At 36.0% G+C, this 19,361-nt stretch overlaps 1 protein-coding gene across 1 annotated transcript; it reads right to left on the reverse strand.

Annotated features, from left to right (window-relative positions):
• Positions 1–1,409: 1,409 nt before the first annotated feature.
• On the reverse strand, positions 1,410–5,178 carry LOC110641241 (protein YIP4b). Its single transcript, XM_021792931.2, has 3 exons — positions 4,421–5,178; positions 2,985–3,059; positions 1,410–1,812 (listed from the first exon to the last, which is right to left on the reverse strand). The coding sequence occupies exons 1-3, from the start codon at positions 4,910–4,912 to the stop codon at positions 1,552–1,554; spliced, it is 828 nt and encodes a 275-aa protein (XP_021648623.2). The 5' UTR covers positions 4,913–5,178; the 3' UTR covers positions 1,410–1,551.
• Between the last annotated feature and the right edge of the window lie 14,183 nt (positions 5,179–19,361).

Raw genomic sequence — 19,361 nt, forward strand, 5'->3', positions numbered from 1 at the left:
AGACATTTGTAATAAATTAAATTGAGTTTTATAGACATTTGTAATAACAATAATAATAATAGCTAATTATTATAATATTAAAGTATAATAATTATATAATTTATAACTTATATATACATAATTAGAGAATTAATAACTTAATTATAATTTAAAGAAATTATATAATTAATTAACAAAAAATAAAGAGAATTTAATGAAATAACTTGGCATATATATATATATATATATATATATATATATATATATATATATATATATATATATATAATTTAAAAAATTTTCTAAATATTAATAAAATAATATAATATAATCAATATTAACAAAGTAATAATATTAATTATTTATTAATTATACTATAAAAAATATAAAAAAATAATAAAAATTAAATATTAATATAAACTTCTTTTTTACCATAACTATGAATTTTATTTCATTTATTTTTTTCATAATTCATTATATATATATATATAATTTAATATATAATTAAAAATACATCTTTATTAGATACATACTAAAACGATAGATAAAAATATAATTACATTAAAGTAAATTAATTTTTGTAAACATATAAAAAGACAAGAGGACAAAGTATTTAAGTCTGTGCGACTACTTTTATAGTATAATTTTAAATTATTTTATTAATTTTAAAATATATAATTCTTAAATTTTTATAATTAAATGAAATAAATAAAAATTTTAGAATCAATGAGAAATTTATAAAATTATTGAAATATATCTACTATTTTTAATTAGTTAGTCATAAAAATTATGATAATAATGGTAAAATAAAAATACTTAATAATAATAATAATAATAATAATAATAATGATAATAACTACTTATATTAATTACTATAATTATTAAATATAATAATTTCTATATAATAAGTGTCACGTGACAATATTAAATTTTAAAATGTCATATGACAATAATAAGAAAAAATCTTCTTATTTCATAATGTCACGTGACAACACCAAGATTTAAAATACCACGTAACAGTAACAAGAAAAAATCACTACGCTTTGTATAAATATATACATTATTATTTTATAATGTCATAACATCACACCAACAAGCCTTTATAACGTCTCAGCTTTTAAACCATGCCTGTTAATAAAACCTTTTTATACTTCACCCTTAAAAATTTGCAACGAAGGGGCTCTAACAGCTGGATCCATTTATAAGTTCTGCTTGTCAAATGCAGACATCGCACCTAACATATCTCTGATCTAGATATAGATCACAGAAGTTCAAAGATCACCATTCATCTTCAACCTCGTCTTTCAAGAACCAGATCCTCCTAAATCACCACTTTCACAAATCACAAGTCGAATACAGAACCAGATTAAAGTTTTGTACTAGTATGGTAGTGGCAGATTTTGAGTCTCCATAACACCATGAGTCAGACATTCGTTATAAAAAAATAAAAATAAAAATAAAAATTAAGAAAATATACAGTTACACAAGAAGAAAATAGTCACCGCATAAAATTCCTATGTACTGTATGAGTTTCTATTCTTTATGAAAATCTTCACAATAGGGTTAGTTGTATTAATCAATGGCAATGATGAGGAAACCAACAGATACGTACATAAGAAAAACAGGGTAAAGAGCAAGAGCCTTTCTTCTTGGGTTGACGGCAGAGCTCATGAATGGATAGGCAGCCCATGAGCTCCAAGCCAATGTCACACACACTACAGCCACTTTTATTATCACATTGTCCTTCAACATACAGATTACGGCTCCAATGTCCAGAGGGAAAAGACAATAACCCAGAAGGCTCAGACTTTGGAAGAAAATTATGTGTCCACCCTGAAAAACAACAAATATGATTATCATGCTTGAATGCTTTTAAAATACCAAAAAATTCAACATAATTCTCAGATACCCAAAAAAATAAAAAAAAATCTTCCTTTCTACACAGCAAAGATGTTTATCATATAAAAACTATAATTACTCATTTGAACTACCTAAATTTAAAAAAAAAAAAAAAAAAAAAAAAAAAAAAAAAAGAGAATTTCAATTTAGTCCCTCAGGTTTCAGTATCAACAGGTCAATATTTATATTTTCATAATCAGACTAAATAGTCCCTTGCATATTGCATGCATCCGTTGATGAATAGGTGCATGCATCAAAAAATTGCACTTTTTGTTGTTAGTGTTTAGTAAAAAGGCATTATTACCCTATAATTAAACCAAATTTACCAATCACTCTCCCTTTAGTTGTTCTCTCTCTCTCTCTCTCTCTCTCTCTCTCTCTCTCTCTCCATTACAAAATCAACAAACCCAAACAACAGAAAAACCAGCCCAAAATTTCAGCCCCTCGAAGGAAAACCAAACAAGGGGAGAAAATGCTCTAACATAGACAACATATGAATTAATGTGAAATAGGTTTACACTAGATATTTTCTCTATGAGGTTTAGGTCAACATACTCCAAGATTACCAGGCCAGGACTTCTCAGTTTTTTGGCACTGAGACAGGCATTGACTGTTATTATAATTAACAATGATCTGATGATAGTGAGACTTTTCAGACCTCATATTGGAAGATGAAAATGGTTATTTTAGTATTAGAAAGGACAGAGCTTGCTTTGCAGCAGTGGCAGTGGATTGGCAGCAGCAGTAGTGGTGGTTGCTGCACCGAGTTGGACCAGAATTGGATTAAGAGGCAATGTCAAGATGCAGCTGGGAATGAAACTCTTTGCTCTGGAGGGCTAGATGCTAGTGGCATCGCAGGTGACTCAAGTACACAGACCAACAGAGGATTTCATCACATCCAGTGATAACATGCATTGGTTAACACAAGGGACTAATTTGTAATTCTCCCTAAAAAAATTAGAAGTTTGTCCACCTAAACAACACATTGATTGAGCATGCGCATATGTGCTTGTGTGCAAATATATATATATATATAGATATATATATATCGAAAGGAGAGAGAGAGAGAGAGAGAGAGACAGAGAGAGAGAGAGAGGCGCTATTACCAGTAGCAAAACATTCAATGTCAAGATTACAGCACCCGCTGCAAGTAGTGCAAATGCCACAGCAAAAACCTCAGACTGAGAAATTACATGAAAATTGTTAAGAGATCATTTTTATTTGACAATAAAAGAAAAAAAAAATTGAACAGTATAGTGAAGTGACATAAAGAGCGCCAACAGGGGTCGGCTCAGTTGATACATTTGGAAATAATCCTAGGCAGAGGTCGCTACTTCAAAACCCATTCTTTACTCACAAACCAGAAGAGCAAGCAAGTATTTAGATTAAAAACCAAAAATCTGGCATGCTTCTTTCATGATAGTGGCATTGCCACCAAAAATGAAGCATAAGAAAGCATGAAATGGGCACAAAATGAAAAGTAACAAGATCACAAGCAAACACAAAAGATAGATGGGAGCAATTAAAGTTCACTTTATTCATATATGCTGCATTAGATAAATGTCTCACGGAGCATATAAACATGAAGGAAAAGGAAATGTCTCATGAAGCAATACAAACACAAGTCCAATTGGACTCAGAAGTCTTCTTCAATTAAAACAATTCTTTATTTTTTTTTCTTTTTATATCATGCAACAAGGTTTTTATTAATTAACGTTTTCTTTAATTTTATGAGTCAAGGCATTTTGCTAATTTCCAATAATAGGATGGAGACCCAAAAGGTTAGTTTAACAAAAATTTCAAGCTTTCTAGCTCTCTTCAGGATTACTTTAAGCTAATGGAATGCAGTCTATGTTGTCTAAAAACACTTCCAGAAATTAACTTTAAAATTTTCTATTTCTAAAAAATTCAAACCAAATCATCAACTGATTGAAACCATAAAGTATTATTTCACAAAAATCAACCATATCACCATCAATTAGCGCCAAAAAAAAAAAGGACCTCAAAATTGTTGTTTAAATACCATTTAGAGCACAACACTTGGCAGATTATGTTGAAATTCTAACAAATCAATTTCTCTGTTTTTCTTTGCTTCTAAGCATACTCCTTGCTTCCTTAGTTAATATACCAGAGGTTGTGATCATTAAGCATGCAATAAAGAGCTCTAAACTGCTCAAAATAATGTTAAAGTTACCGACAAACAATTGAGTACAACTGAAACATATTGCTAATAAATCCCAATGCTTGCAACCCAATTTGGAGACTGGAGGCATTCATAAAGATAGGTGAAGCCATAGATTTAACAGGCATAAGGATTTAAAACTACACAATGAAAAAGGAAAAACAGCTTGCAATAGAAAAGGGCAAGCTCGCATTTAAGCAGCAGTAGGCAACGAGATAATACTATAATTGTGGTTAATATTAGAGGTGGTTGCCCTTATGCCAGTGGACAGTTAAGTATACAGAAAAACACAAAATAGGCAAATATAAAAAGTATAAATAGAATTTAGCAAACAGAAACAAACAAATCAGAGTCGGTCACCTTCTTCACCGAAGCAGACCATGAGAGAGTAAGCCCCAGAAAAACTATGAAGAAAAATGGGCCCCACAGATCCCAATCCCTCAAAGCCTTGCCTGGATCTTCTCTATACGGATTAGGAAATACTACCAGCTTCAAATTACTCACGATCCTCGACAGATCTCTCTTCACCGTATCCCAAACAGGCTCCGTCAACGTATTCGGAGGTGACCCAAATCCGGACGCACCAATACTCGAATGAGAGTTGACAGGAGGTGGGGGCGGAGCCGAGGGAACAGATGGGACAAACGACGGTTTCTGGTGTGTCGATGGCAGTGGAGGGAGATTCGACGGAATGAATGGAGAGGAAGAGACAGGGATTCGCGGCGGACTGGGCGGGCGGGCCGGTAGGACAGTTGCCGGACCGGATTGAACGCTGGCGTTGATTAGGTTCTCGATCTCGTCGATGTCAGATTGGGAGGATGCGTGAAGAGGGATTGTGTCGCTGTGCGACATTTTTTGTTCTTAGGTAAAAGTTCGTTTTTCCTTTTTCTCGGAAATGATGGAAAACTAATAGATCTGAGGAGTGGAAAAGAATATCCGCAGAAAGAAGAGCGAAATCACTGAGAATCGATGGTTGGGTTGAGTTGATTTTCTTCACTGTTACGGTCGCGGAGGTTTCTGTTTGTCAGCGGTTAAAACGTAGCCGTTGAAGTAATTAACGGGAAAAAACAAAGTACGCGGTAGCCATGGGCTGTGTTAGATTATTATTCTTTAAACCGTTGTTAAAAAATATATTTTTTTTAATATATATATATATATATATATATATATACTTTTTAGAAATTTTTGAAGTAAATCTATATATAGAAATTTTTGAAGTGATTCTATTTATTTTTTTTAGGATTTTTTAAAAATTTTTAATTTATCTATCATATTTTGATTGGATTAATTAATATAATTTTTTCATTTAAAAGTTAATAATTTTTTATAATTATTAATTATAGCATTGAAAACATAACTATATTATATATATATATATATATATATATATATATATATATATTTTGTATATCTCTCGATTTTTTTACATTTTATTTTGTGGTTTTAATATTTAAATTTTAATTTTAAAATTTTATTAAGTTATTATTATTATTATTATTATTATTAGAAATTTTTAATTTTTTTCACTATTTTTTTTATATTTTAAATGAACCAATTAATATATTTTTAAATTTAAAAACTATTAATTTCATATAGTAATTAATTATGATATTTGAAATATAACTATATTAATTATATTGACCATGTGTCTCTCTATTTTTTGCTCATTTTATTAATATTTTATTTTCTGACTTCTTAATATTTAAATTTTAATTTTAATATCAAATTCAAAATTTCTATTTATATTTTATTAAATTAAATGATTATTATTATTAAATTAAATGATTATTATTATTAAATTAAATTATTAATTTTATATATATATCTGTTAAAGCTAAAACAAAGAGAATGTGACCCTCTCGTTGTTTAGTATTCATATTTATCTTTTTTTGAAAATTTTTAAATTTTTTTATTTATCTACATTTTGATTGGGTCTATTAAATTTTTTTTTAAATTTCAAAATTAATATTTTTATACTTATTAATTATGACATTTGAAATATAACTATATTAGTTATATTCATGGTATATGTTTCTATTTTTTTATATTTTTTTAATATTTTATTTTATAGTTTCAATATTTAAATTTTAATTTTAAATTTATTATTATTATTATTATTAATTTTTTAAGAAAATTTTAAGTTCTTTTCTCAAATTTTTCACATTTTATTAATATTAAATGTGCGCCAAATACATCAATTAAATAAAAATACTATACTAAACTAATTAACGTGTAGCAAGAGTAAGTAGAAGTCGATCCCATAGAGAAGGATTGACTAATTAGCAAGGTGAACTCAAGTACTCACACACTAACAACAAAGAAAAACAGTGAGTTTTGAATTTAGTAATTCTAAGGAAACTAAACTAAGCAAATTAAACTAAAAGTTAAAAGTATGCAAATCACCAATGATCAAAGTGACAAGAATGCAACTAAAACAGATAATGTGACATCCCTTATGTCACGACCCAATCTATGGGCCGGACCGGCACTAGGACCTGGGCCAGCTTAAAGCCCCCGAGGCCCGTAGTAAGCCTAACTGTTCATTAACCCAACTCTAAAGCCCATTTTGGCCCAATTTCAAGAAAACAAACGGACAGAGTCCGGCCATAAAATGGACTTTCCAACGGGGAGTTTTCGACTCACCCGACCTGTAAACACAATAAACAATCCATTGGGGAGCTCAGCTCAACCTCCACATACTTATCAACATAATAATAAATGGGAGCTCAGCTCCCTCATCCAATCCATCAAAACAGACTTAAAATATTAAGTTTACAGGTCCAACATAAATATAATATTACAGACCAAATTCAAATAATTATTGCTAACACATGCGGAAATTCTAGGAGTAATTAAAATTACACAATATTGATAAACAACCTGCGAGGTAGAAAAGGTGTTAACCTGCAACAAAATATCCTCCCCGTGGCTGTAAAAATTTTTGAACAGAGTGAGCGTTCGACTCGAGAGTATAATATCTATATTAACTAGAATCTCTATTACTATCTTATACTATTGCAACCTGTAGAGTGAAATGCAACATCAACATCATATTCACGTCATAGCATCAAAAGGTAATTTGGAGCACTCACACACTGTAACATCATTCATAGTATATGGGAGCCGATCCTATACAACTCTCTTAAATCCAACCTGGTGCGTGAAGAACTCATTTAGGACTTCCACTTAAATACCAAATCGGGTCCCAAATGAAGAACTCAAGCCGTGTCTACCCAAGGACCGGTCCCAATGAGGAACTCAAGCCGTGTCTACCCGCCCTATCCATAGTCCACACCACATCACACGCACGCCAACGCACGCACACCGCTCCAAATTACCACAACAACACTCATGGCACATTAATGCTTATCAATGCAACATAATTCGTGCCTAGAGTTTAACTACATAAATATATGCATATAAGTGATGCATGGGCATGCCGAACATATAATAATATCGAAATTACGCTTAAAATTAATATTTTACTCACGCACTTGACGACAAATTACTTGTGGCGGCCGGGCGAGGAAGAAGGTCATCGCTCACCTGACAATCATATTACATTTATTTAATACAATCTGACTCAATACAACAAAGAAAAAGACCAATTACGTCCTAAGTCGTGCCGAAAATCCGGCAGAGTCTCCCCTATACCTAGGACCTACCCAACCTGCAAAAGGGTTCAAAACACACTTCTATACTCACAATCCATATATCAACAGTTCAATCATATCACACAGCCCTCCCGCCCATCAAATCAGTCATCCATCACAATACGCAAAATTTCAATTTAGTCCTTATTATTGATCATCTTTGCAAAAACTGCCCAAACAAGCTCTAAAAATTATAAAACTTTGCCCCGCGGTCCTTAGCAATATTACTAAGCTATTGCAAAAAGAATCGTAATTTTCTAAGCTACCACGAATATTTTATGGATTTTTAATCCTATTTAAGCACTAGAAAATTACGTAAAAACAAGGTTCGGGTTTACCTTTGCCGATTCCGACTTCGGGAACGCGCTCGGGACGTCTGACAATGGGGGGCTAGCCAAAACCTCGGCCCAATTCGGAGACTTTTCCGGTAACGGGTCTGTCTGGCCCGAAATTTGCAGACCCGGTCAACTGTCGAATTTCCGCGAATCGAGGATACCTACACGAAGCCCATAACACGGGGGTTAGTACATAAATTTTTTCAGAATTTTCTAAGCTCATTTGGTGCTCGAAAATACACTGCAAAGTTCCGTGGGACCCACCGAAAAACGGTGTCGGAAAAATTCGAAATTTATGTCGTTGCGAAGCTCTCGACGAATGGAGCGTGCTGGTGGCCTCGGTTTTCTCGTGGGATTCACGATTTTCGAGAAATCTAGCCCAAAAGTCGAAATGGGCTAAAATCTTCCCGAGCTAAAATCGGACAATCCGCTCGATGGATTTCGGCGTTCTTGGTGTCTATGGAAAGCTCTCGCCGAGTAGATGGTTTTGGACACAAGACCCGGTCCAATCGGTGGCCGGATCGGCCGGATTTGGCCGAGGAAGCTGAAGCGGCGCGGCGCGCGCAGGGGACTTTCGCGCGGCGTTCCATTGCTGGGCGGCACGACCGGCCGGGATACCGGGAGCGGCGAGGAGGACGCAGGGAGGCGCCGTGGCAGGGGAGGGGAGGAGAGAGAAACGAGAGAAGAGAGGAGAGGCGTCGCGCGGGAGGAAAAAGGAAGAAAGAGAAGAGACCGGTCCGATTCGACGGCCCGATCCGTCCGGCTCGATTCGGCCGGTTCGATTCGAATACAAAATTTTGAATTTTTATCGCCTCGGGACAAAACGAGGTCCAAAATTCAAAAATTTTCCAAAAACTCGTAAAAATACGTAGACTCCAAATATAGTTTTAGTTTTGTCACGTGGTCTTTAAATTAATTTTTAAAATCATCAAAGTTTATATTTTCTAAAATCGAACCCGATTTTTAAAATCCAAAAATCTCAAAAAAATTTCTAAAATTCAAATAAAATTAAAATACCAAAAATACTCATAGATAATAAAATTTGGGGTGTTACATTCTTCCTCTTACGTAAAAATTGGCCTCGAATTTTTACACAAGGCGTAATAAAGTACATGATTATACATTGAACAAGTAAGGGTACTTGCTACGCATGTCCCGCTCGACTCCAGTGCACTCTTCCACCGATCGACTCCTCCACAAAACCTTAACCATAGGGATCTGTTTGGATCTTAGTTGCCTTACTTGGTAGTCCACTATGGCTACAGTTGCTCCTCAAATGTCAAATTCACCTTTAGCTCTATCACATCCTATGCAAAGACATGAGAAGGATCGGGAATGTATTTCTGAGCATGGAGATGTGAAACACGGATGAACGTGAGAAAGGTTGGGTGGTAGCTCCAACCTAGGCAACGGCTCCAACTCTATCAAGAACCTCAAAAGGTCCGATATACCGAGGTGCCAACTTGCCCTTCTTTCCGAATCTCATGACTCCTTCATTGGAGATACCTTCAGAATACATAGTCGCCCATCGCAAACTCCACATCCCTCCGTCTCGGGTCCGCATAACTCTTCTGCTCATCGAAAGCCGCCCTCGCCGTTCTCGATTAAAGGAACTACCACTTAAGTGTACTGAACTAGGTCTACATCATGAACATTCCATTCAACAATTTCTGTCAAAAACAGAGGACACCTACACTTTCTTCCATATAGTGCATCATAGGGTGCCATCCCTATCTTTGGAGTGATAACTATTGTTGTAGGCAAACTCCACCAAAGCTAGCTGCTCATCCCATTGACCTCCAAAATCCAAGACACTCATGCGAAGCATGTCTTCCAGTGTTTGGATTGTCCTTTCGGACTGTCCGTCTGTCTGAGGGTGGAAGGCTGTACTGAAGTTCAATTGTGTGCCAAGTGCCTCCTGCAACTTTCTCCAAAACCGAGAAGTGAACTGGGGCCCTCTGTCAGATATTATGGAAGCCGGAACTCCATGCAATCTGACTATTTCTCGAATGTAGAGCCGGGCATACTGTGCCACAGAGTATGTAGTCTTTACAGGTAAGAAGTGAGCTGATTTGGTCAAGCGGTCTACAATTACCCATATCGAATCATATCCTCGCGTGGTACGAGGCAACCCAGTCACAAAATCCATTGTGATCATTTCCCACTTCCATTCTGGGATAGGGAGCTCTTGCAGCTTCCCTGACGGTCTCTGGTGTTCAAACTTCACCTTCTGACAAGTCAAGCACTTGGACACAAAGTCTGCAATGTCTCTCTTCATGCCATTCCACCAGTAGCTATCTTTCACATCATGGTACATCTTGGTGGAACCTGGGTGGACACTGTACAGTGTATAGTGTGCCTCTCGCATAATTTCATCCCTGAGGTTGTCCACATCGGGCACACATATCCTAGAACCATGCACTAGGGCGCCATCATTGGCAAATCCAAACTCACCACCTTCACCTTGCTGTACTCTTTCTATGATCTTCATCAATTGTTGGTCTCTGTGCTGGGAAACTCTAACTCTGTCCTTCAAGTCTGGCCTCACTGAAAAATGAGCCAACAATACCCCCTCATCTGAAAGATCTAGGACTAAACCTTGATCCATCAACTCATGTACCTCCTGAATCAGTGGTCTCTTCTCTACTGAAATGTGCGCCAAACTGCCAGAAGATTTTCTGCTCAAGGCATCTGCCACAACATTGGCCTTCCCAGGGTGGTACTGGATGGTGCAATCATAGTCTTTCAGAAGCTCCATCCATCTCCTCTGTCTCAAGTTCAAGTCCCTCTGTTGGAAGATGTATTTCAAACTCTTATGGTCGGTGTATATCTCGCACACTTCCCCATACAGGTAGTGTCTCCAGATTTTTAGTGCAAAGACTACAGCCGCCATTTCCAAATCATGGGTGGGGTAGTTCTGCTCATGCCTCTTCAGTTGCCTTGAAGCATAAGCCACTACCTTTCCATTCTGCATCAAAACACACCCTAGGCCAACTCTGGAGGCGTCACAATACACGGTGTATCCTTCACCACTCACAGGTAGTGTCAACACAGGGGCAGTGGTTAGACACTCCTTAAGCTTCTGGAAACTCACCTCACAAATCATCATTCCAAATGAATGGAACATTCTTCCCGGTCAACTTAGTTAGGGAGCCGCTATCCCGGAGAAATCTTGTACAAAACGTCTCAGTAGTAGCCACTAAACCTAAAACTTCGCACCTCGTTGTATCTGTAGGCCTAAGCCAATCGATTCTGATTTCAATTTTCTTGGGATCCACTTGAATACCGTCACTAGAAACCACATGTCCCAAGAATGAGATGCTTTCTAGCCAAAATTCACATTTTTAAAATTTGGCGTATAGCTGGTGCTCCCTCAAGGTCTGCAACACCATCCTCAAGTGCCACACGTGTTCTTCCTCGGTCCGAGAGTACACCAAAATGTCATCTATGAATACGATGACAAAACGGTCCAAAAATGGCTTGAACACCCTGTTCATCAAGTCCATGAAGGCTGCTGGTGCATTAGTGAGTCCAAAAGACATCACCAAGAATTCATAATGGCCATATCTTGTCCTGAATGCCGTTTTGGACACGTCTTCATCCCTGATTCTCAACTGATGGTAGCCTGATCGCAGGTCTATCTTGGAAAAGAATCTAGCCCCTTGGAGCTGATCAAACAAATCATCGATCCGAGGAAGTGGATACTTGTTCTTCACAGTCACCTTGTTCAGCTGTCTGTAATCGATGCACAACCTCAATGACCCATCCTTCTTTCTCACAAATAGAACAGGAGCAACCCAGGGTGAAGTGCTCGGACGTATGAAACCCTTGTCCAAAAGCTCCTGTAGTTGCTCCTTCAGCTCTTTCAATTCTGCTGGTGCCATCCTGTAAGGTGGCATTGATATGGGATTTGTACCCGAAATAACATCAATGCAGAACTCTATTCTCCTTTCTGGTGGCAACCCTGGAAGCTCTTCAGGGAAGACATCCATAAATTCTCTGACAACAGGAACATTTTCCATGCTGACACCTTCTACAGATGTATCTCTCACCAATGCCAAATACCCTTGGCATCCACGCCAACATTTTTCCGCACTAATTGCTGACACCAAATTATATGGAGCTACGCTCCTGTCACCATCAAAGCTAAACTCTTCCACACCAGGTATGTGGAAGTATACCTTTTTGTTCCTGCAGTCTAAGGTGGCATAATGAGTTGCCAACCAGTCCATTCCCAGGATTACATCGAAATCCATTACTGGTAGAGGAACCAAGTCTGCTGGGAGGATCTTTCCATCCACTACCACTGGGCTACCCGGAAATACCATGTCTACTTCTATGTTGTCACTAAGTGGGGTAGCTACTGACAAAGGGCACTCTAAAGTTGTAGGGTTTCTACCCAACCTCATGGCAAACACAGGGGAGACAAATGAGTGCATAGCACCCGGATCTATCAAAACACGAGCCTCATAAGAACAGACTGAAGGAACGGAAGCGTGAAAAACACAAGATTATACCATTGAATTCAAAAATTTTCACCTAGGGTCACAAGCACCATGCAAGATTTATTTTTATCTATTTGATTTCAATGATAAACAACATATTAAAACTCTTTTAATATGTTTTTGGATCTGTATTTGCCATTTAAGATTTTAAAATTAATCAGATTAATTTTAGAACCCTAGATTAAATCAAGAACGATTACACTAACCTCTTGATGTGTCGCAGCGTCTGCGCTTTGAGATTCGTCTTGAGGACACGGATGTTGTCCCTCTAGCTTGTCCACACCAAGAACACCTATGGCAGCCCTTGAACAGCTTCTAAAGCCTTTTCTATTAATTAGAAATTCAAGTTCTGCCTTTTAAGGGATTAGAGATGCAAACAGGACACTAGAAACAATTTCTAGTGTTCTTAATTCAAGAGATTGATGGCTAATCTCTTTGAATTGATGAGAGATGAAGAGAAATAGCTGGAGAGGCTCAAAGTGGCGTGACATATGAGAGGAGAGGCTGCTGATTGTGTTTTCTTTTCATAACCCCACTTAAATAGCTAGGTTAACACATTAAACCCTAGCCACATGTCACCTTTTGATTAGCTCTAGGTTTAAGTGACCCAATCACATTGTGCCAAGTGTCAAACCTATATTTAATCTTGATTTTAATCATCTTACATGATTAAAAATATTTGGCAAGCTTATGTGTTATGCCATGTGTCACCATCTCATGGTGCCACGTGTCACACCGCAAAATGACCAAAATGCCTGTGTCTTAATTTTGAGTTCTTAACCCAAAATAATTATTTTCTTCTTCTAATTAATTTATATCAAATATAAATTAATTAATTAATCTCTATTAATTAATTTCTCATCAATTAAATTCATATTTAAACACTTTAAATATAAATTTAATTTATACTACACATCCAATAATCTAGATTTGGTTTCAAGTCATGCTAGGGACTTTGCAATTTTATTGCAAACCAAATCTATTTAATTAATCAATTAAACTCTTTAATTAATTAATTAAATCATATTTAAATAGGTGATAACTTGTGTTTGTGTGTGACTTACTAGGCTCATCACTAATTGGCAATGAGACATGATATCAACTCTTAATATCATCGAACTCTTTCTTACCATAAATGATTTCTCTAAATCATTTTATGAACCTCATAGACCATGGTTAACACCTAGCATAGCATGCCATGGCCACCCAATTAGTAATAAGATTTACCTTAAATGAACCTATAATCATATGTTACCATGCACTAGAATCTCTCTTACAAAATCCCAACTCAATTTGAGTCATGGTTTATGTCAAACTCCATTTGCTATGAATATTATGTTCTCTTTTAATTCCAGTTCTTGATTAAAAGATTTTTCTCATCGAAACTCTTTTACAATAAATCTATCTGTCTGCCAGAACTTGAAACATCAAGAACAATTAAATGAACATAGGATTTTAACTCTATTTACTTAGAGGAACAGATTCCATCTTGATCAACACCTACCTCCATATATAACTAGCAGAGCCAACACATGCCCATATACCCATACATAGTACAAGTATGAAAGCGATCAAACTCAAACTACCTATATACAAGATAATCGTGCTATCTCAGTCTAAAGATTATATGCCCTGATATGATTTATGACAAAACATTGACAAGAGTAAACTCCATGTGCTTGTCATACGGGTCACTGGTTCGGCCTACTTATCATTTATAAGTGCCTCTCAAGTGTGTTATATGGCATGAGACTCACCAGTCCATCTTATTTATATCTCATCTCAATAACTGGGGAACATACAGGTATACAATCTTTCTGGATAAGTCATGTCCTTATTATGAAGTATCCTCGATTGTGAACCTATTTATGATACTTTGTGCTAGAAATATTGTCACTCATATTCTTAGCAACTTAAGAATAATATTTCTAACAAAATATCAATGGACCTTTTCTATTACACATAAATATATTATGTAAACGGAAAAGTGGAAATGCCTTTTATTATTAAAAATATGTACAAGATACATACTAAATGATATGCTCTAGGGCATACTACTAACAATCTCCCACTAGCACTAGAGCCATTCATTACAATATCTTAGACCTATCTTCTCAAGATGTCGGTCTAACTGAACTTGTGACAAAAGCTTAGTGAATGGATCAGCTGAATTTTTAGCTGATGTTATTTTTCTGCATGGCTATATCACCTTGCCCAACTATATCTCTGATAATGTGATTGTGCCTTTCTATGTGTTTGGATTTTGGGTGAGACCTTAGTTCCTTAGCCTGTATGACTACTCCATTGTTGTCACAGTGTAGTGGAACTGCTGACTCAATGGAAGGAACTACTGTAAGTTCTGTCACGAACTTCTTCATCCAAATGACTTCTTTTGCGATTCGATGCAGAATATACTCACCTCGATGAGTGGAATCTGCGATGTGCTCGCTTGGAACTCTTCCAACCGATCGCACCTCCATTACAAATGAACACATATCCAGAGGTAGACTTTCTATCATCGATATCTGATTGGAAATCAGAATCAGTATAACCATCCAATTGCAAGTCTCCACCTCCATAAATCAAGAATAAATCCTTAGTTCTTCTTAAGTACTTAAGAATATTCTTGACAGCTATCCAGTGTTCCAAACCTGGATTGGATTGATACCTGCTAGTCAAACTAACAGCATATGCGATATCCGGCCTAGTACACAACATTGCATACATTAAACTTCCAATAGCCGAAGCATATGGAATCCTGGCCATCTTATCTCTTTCTTCAGGTGTCTTTGGAGACATCTCTTTAGAAAGGTGGATACCATGTCTCACTGGTAACAATCCTCTCTTGGAATCAAGCATGTTAAACCTCTTTAACACTTTTTTCCAAGTATAGACTTTGGAATAAACCAATTATTCTTTTCGCTCTATCTCTATAGATGCGAATCCCAAGAATATAGGTTGCCTCCCCTAAGTCTTTCATGGAGAATGTATTTGACAACCATACCTTTATAGTCGTCAACATACCTGTATCATTACCCATCAACAGTATGTCATCCACATATAAGACAAGGAAAGTGATAGCACTGTCACTAACCTTCTTATATACACATGGCTCATCCTCATTTTTGATAAAACCAAAGGATTTAATGGCTTCATCAAAACGGATGTTCCAACTCCTCGAAGCTTGTTTCAACCCATAAATGGATCGCTTTAGCTTGCATACCTTGGAACCATCTTGGGATTCAAATCCCTTAGGTTGTTCCATGAAAATGTTTTCTTCAATGTATCCATTGAGAAAAGTCATTTTGACATCCATCCGCCAAATCTCATAATCATAGTATGCATTATTGCTAATAAAATCCTAATTGATTTAAGCATGGCAACAGTGAGAAAGTCTCCTCATAGTCTATTCCTTGCCTTAGGCAAAACCCTTTCGCTACTAGCCTTGCCTTATAGGTCTCTACCTTTCCATCAGAACCAATTTTCTTCTTGAAAACCCATTTGTTCCCTATAGGTACAATACCTTTAGATGGGTCAACAAGATCCCAAACTTGATTCTTATACATGGAATCAATCTCGGATTTCATAGCATCAATCCATTTTGAAGAGTCTATATCTGATATAGCTTCTTCATAGGTAAGTGGATCATCTCCATGATCTACTTCTTCATGAGTAGACAACTCTTGTTCTTCTTCATGAAGAAAACCATATCTCACCGTGGGTGAGATACCAGTTGTTCTACGAGGAACAGCTGTAGATGTTTCATCAATGGGTATAGGTTGACTAGATGGATCTATATCCATCTGATCTGTTGGTTGGTCAGAATTCTCCAATTCTAACTCTATTTGCCTTCCTTTGCCTCCTTCTTGAACAAACTGTTGTTCAAGAAATGTGGCATCTCTACTTATCACAACCTTTTGTGAAGTAGGCAAATAAAAATAAAATCCAAAACTATCTTTTGGATATCCAACAAATCGACCTCTTTCTGATCTGGTCTCCAATTTATCAGTGTTCAGCTTTTTGATAAAAGCTGGACAACCCCAAATCTTAACATCCTTAAGACTTGGTTTTCTTTCATGCCATATCTCATAAGGTGTGGAAGAAACTGATTTTGATGAAATCCTATTCAGAATATACAAAGCTGATTCTAATGCAAATCCCCAAAAGGTGATTGGTATATCAGTATAGCTCATCATACTACGTACCATATCCAATAGGGTACGATTTCTCCTTTCAGATACACCATTCATTTGTGGCGTTCTGGAGGAGTCACGAGAAACAATGCCATGCTCTCTCAAGTATTCATCAAATTCGAGACTCAAATATTCACCTCCACGATCGAAGAGCTTTAATATTTTTTCCTGTTTGATTTTCTACTTGATTTAAATTCTTTGAACTTTTCAAAGGATTCATGTTTGTATTTCATCAAATACAAATACCCAAACCTTGATTTATCATCGATAAAGGTAATAAAATAATGAAAGCCCTCTAACCATTTCTTTAAACGGACCACATACATCACTATGTATTAGTTCCAAAATATTTTCACTCTTAGCCCTTGTCCAACAAAGGGTGTTCTAGTCATTTTGCCTTGAAGGCAAGATTCACAAGTCGAGTAGGCTCGAGCCCAATGAGGATAGAATCCCCATTTTCTCCAATTTTGCAATCCTATCTTACGCAACATGACATAACCTTAAGTGCCAAATATATTTTGAACTTGAGTTGGTTTTCACCATGGCATTGCATTCATTTAGATTACTATACTGCGGCGGTGGAAACACTTTCTTCGACAATGGAAACACTTTCTGTTGGCAATGGAAACACCTTCTGTTGGCGGTGGAGACACTTTCCTTTGCCTTTATCGACTTTAGTCTTTCTTTTCTGTTTAGCTATTTTCTTGGAAGGACCAGAATCGAGGTTTCTTTTTCTTATTGCCCTTCTTCTTGTTGGACTTTCCAGTGAGAAGAAGATGCAACAAAGCTACCTCTTTTCCTTTATTGCTGGCATATTCTTTTGGGCAATAATCAGCATGTTGAGTAATTCGGCTAAGGTGCATTCTGTTTAGTCATATGGAAATTTGTCACAAAATTCCCAAAAGACTCGAGGAAGGGATCAAGGATCAAATCCGTTTGTAGTTGGAAATCCATGTTGAAGTCAAGATGTTCCAACTGCTCAATCAGTGAATCATCTTGTGGACATGATCCCCAACATTTTGTCCTCGGACATCCTCATACGGAATAAGCTGTTTAGATATCTCATACCTAGCATTCTGTGTGCTCACCATACAACTCTTGTAGGTGAAGGAGGATCTCACTTGCACTCTGCATGATCTCATGTTGCTTATGTAACTCATTACTCATGGAAGCAAGCATGTAACACTTAGCTCTCATATCATGCTCCTTCCACTTGTCCAAAGTATCATGTTCCTCTTGTGTGGCCTCTGGAGGTAAGGGACCAGGAACATTTGAATATAGAACATATCCTATATGTTCAAGGTTCAGGACAAGTTTCAAATTTCTTAGCCAATCAGACAGATTAGGTCCTCTCAACCTGTTGTGATCAAGTATGCTTGCAAGGATATTGGATGGTGGTGGTTGTTTTGTGCTCATTTTTATCAGAAAATTAACTGCAGAAAATAACCAGATTAATTAGTAAATGTATCATGTAATTAACTAAAATGATTATGGTCTTTTAATCAAATTGGTCCTCCCACTAACTTAGCGAATCCTACACTTCCAAAGTAGAAAACGGAAATCCTAGTTGGATGGATTTCTAGTGGGTGATTGAATTCTTATAATTCTATTGATCATCCTCAGGTACATCCATTATTGGAATTACAATAAACTATAAGTGAGCAACTCCTTGCCCATCACATCTCATGTGAGGTTCAATCCTTTTACTAGCCCCTAATGCTCAAAATCTCAGGTACATCCAATATTGACTTATCTTGCATTAGTTAAGTTGATCCCATTGAGCCATAATTATGCAAATAATTTTAATGTCCTCAGTACATCCAATATTGGCCACCAAACCATTTACATATTTACAACATCTCATGCTTAACAATTATTCTTAAGAAAATCTCTTAAATTAATTGCATCTCATGCAACTATTTAAAATTTCTTAAAATAATTGCCCCAATGGAGGGCTTATGTTATAATTACTTTAATTATAGCATTTCCAACTTAATCATTTGTTTGGAAGATTTTATAGCCATCCTAATTACTATTAAGGTCTCACTTTGCACATTATCCATTTAGCATGCATATATCATATAATTGCATACATTCCCATACATCTCATGCATTCATGGATAAGCGATAAATATGGTATGATCATGGACTTTCTAAGGGATTCAATTCGAGCCACCAAGAATTGAATCAGGGCATTCTAGGTGCATTTCATTCATTCATTTTACAAGAGTTGCTGAAGGAGTACATAATCAACACTTGATATTGAATTCCTCCCATGGTCCCACCAATGCTCTTGACCTCCTTGAACTTCTTGCAATCCAATATTACATAGTAATCCTTGGCATACCAAGGCGAATTTACAAGAACTTAAATAAATGAAATTACAACCCAAAAATATTACAAACTTAATAATACATGCCCAAAATAAATTAAAATAAATTAATTAATTTACAATCCCAAAGAAACATAAAAGAAATAAATCCAATCACATTGGTCTTTTATAGTCCATGATCATCCATCATGCATATCACTATTTAACAATTAAATAAAACATACATACTTAAATTAAATTGAATATCTCATATTCAACTTAAAAATCAGATTTGAATATGATT

This window comes from Hevea brasiliensis, chromosome 13 (genome assembly GCF_030052815.1).
Source record: "Hevea brasiliensis isolate MT/VB/25A 57/8 chromosome 13, ASM3005281v1, whole genome shotgun sequence".
NCBI lineage: Eukaryota > Viridiplantae > Streptophyta > Magnoliopsida > Malpighiales > Euphorbiaceae > Hevea > Hevea brasiliensis.

Excerpts from the sequence above, each read along its gene's own strand:
- LOC110641241 (XM_021792931.2), bottom strand. The coding sequence starts at position 4,912 with ATGTCGCACAGCGACACAATCCCTCTTCACGCATCCTCCCAATCTGAC. Across the intron at positions 3,060-4,420 it reads GGTCTGCTTCGGTGAAGAAG|TCTGAGGTTTTTGCTGTGGC; the intron begins GTGACCGACTCT and ends GTAATTTCTCAG. Across the intron at positions 1,813-2,984 it reads CATTGAATGTTTTGCTACTG|GGTGGACACATAATTTTCTT; the intron begins GTAATAGCGCCT and ends GTTGTTTTTCAG.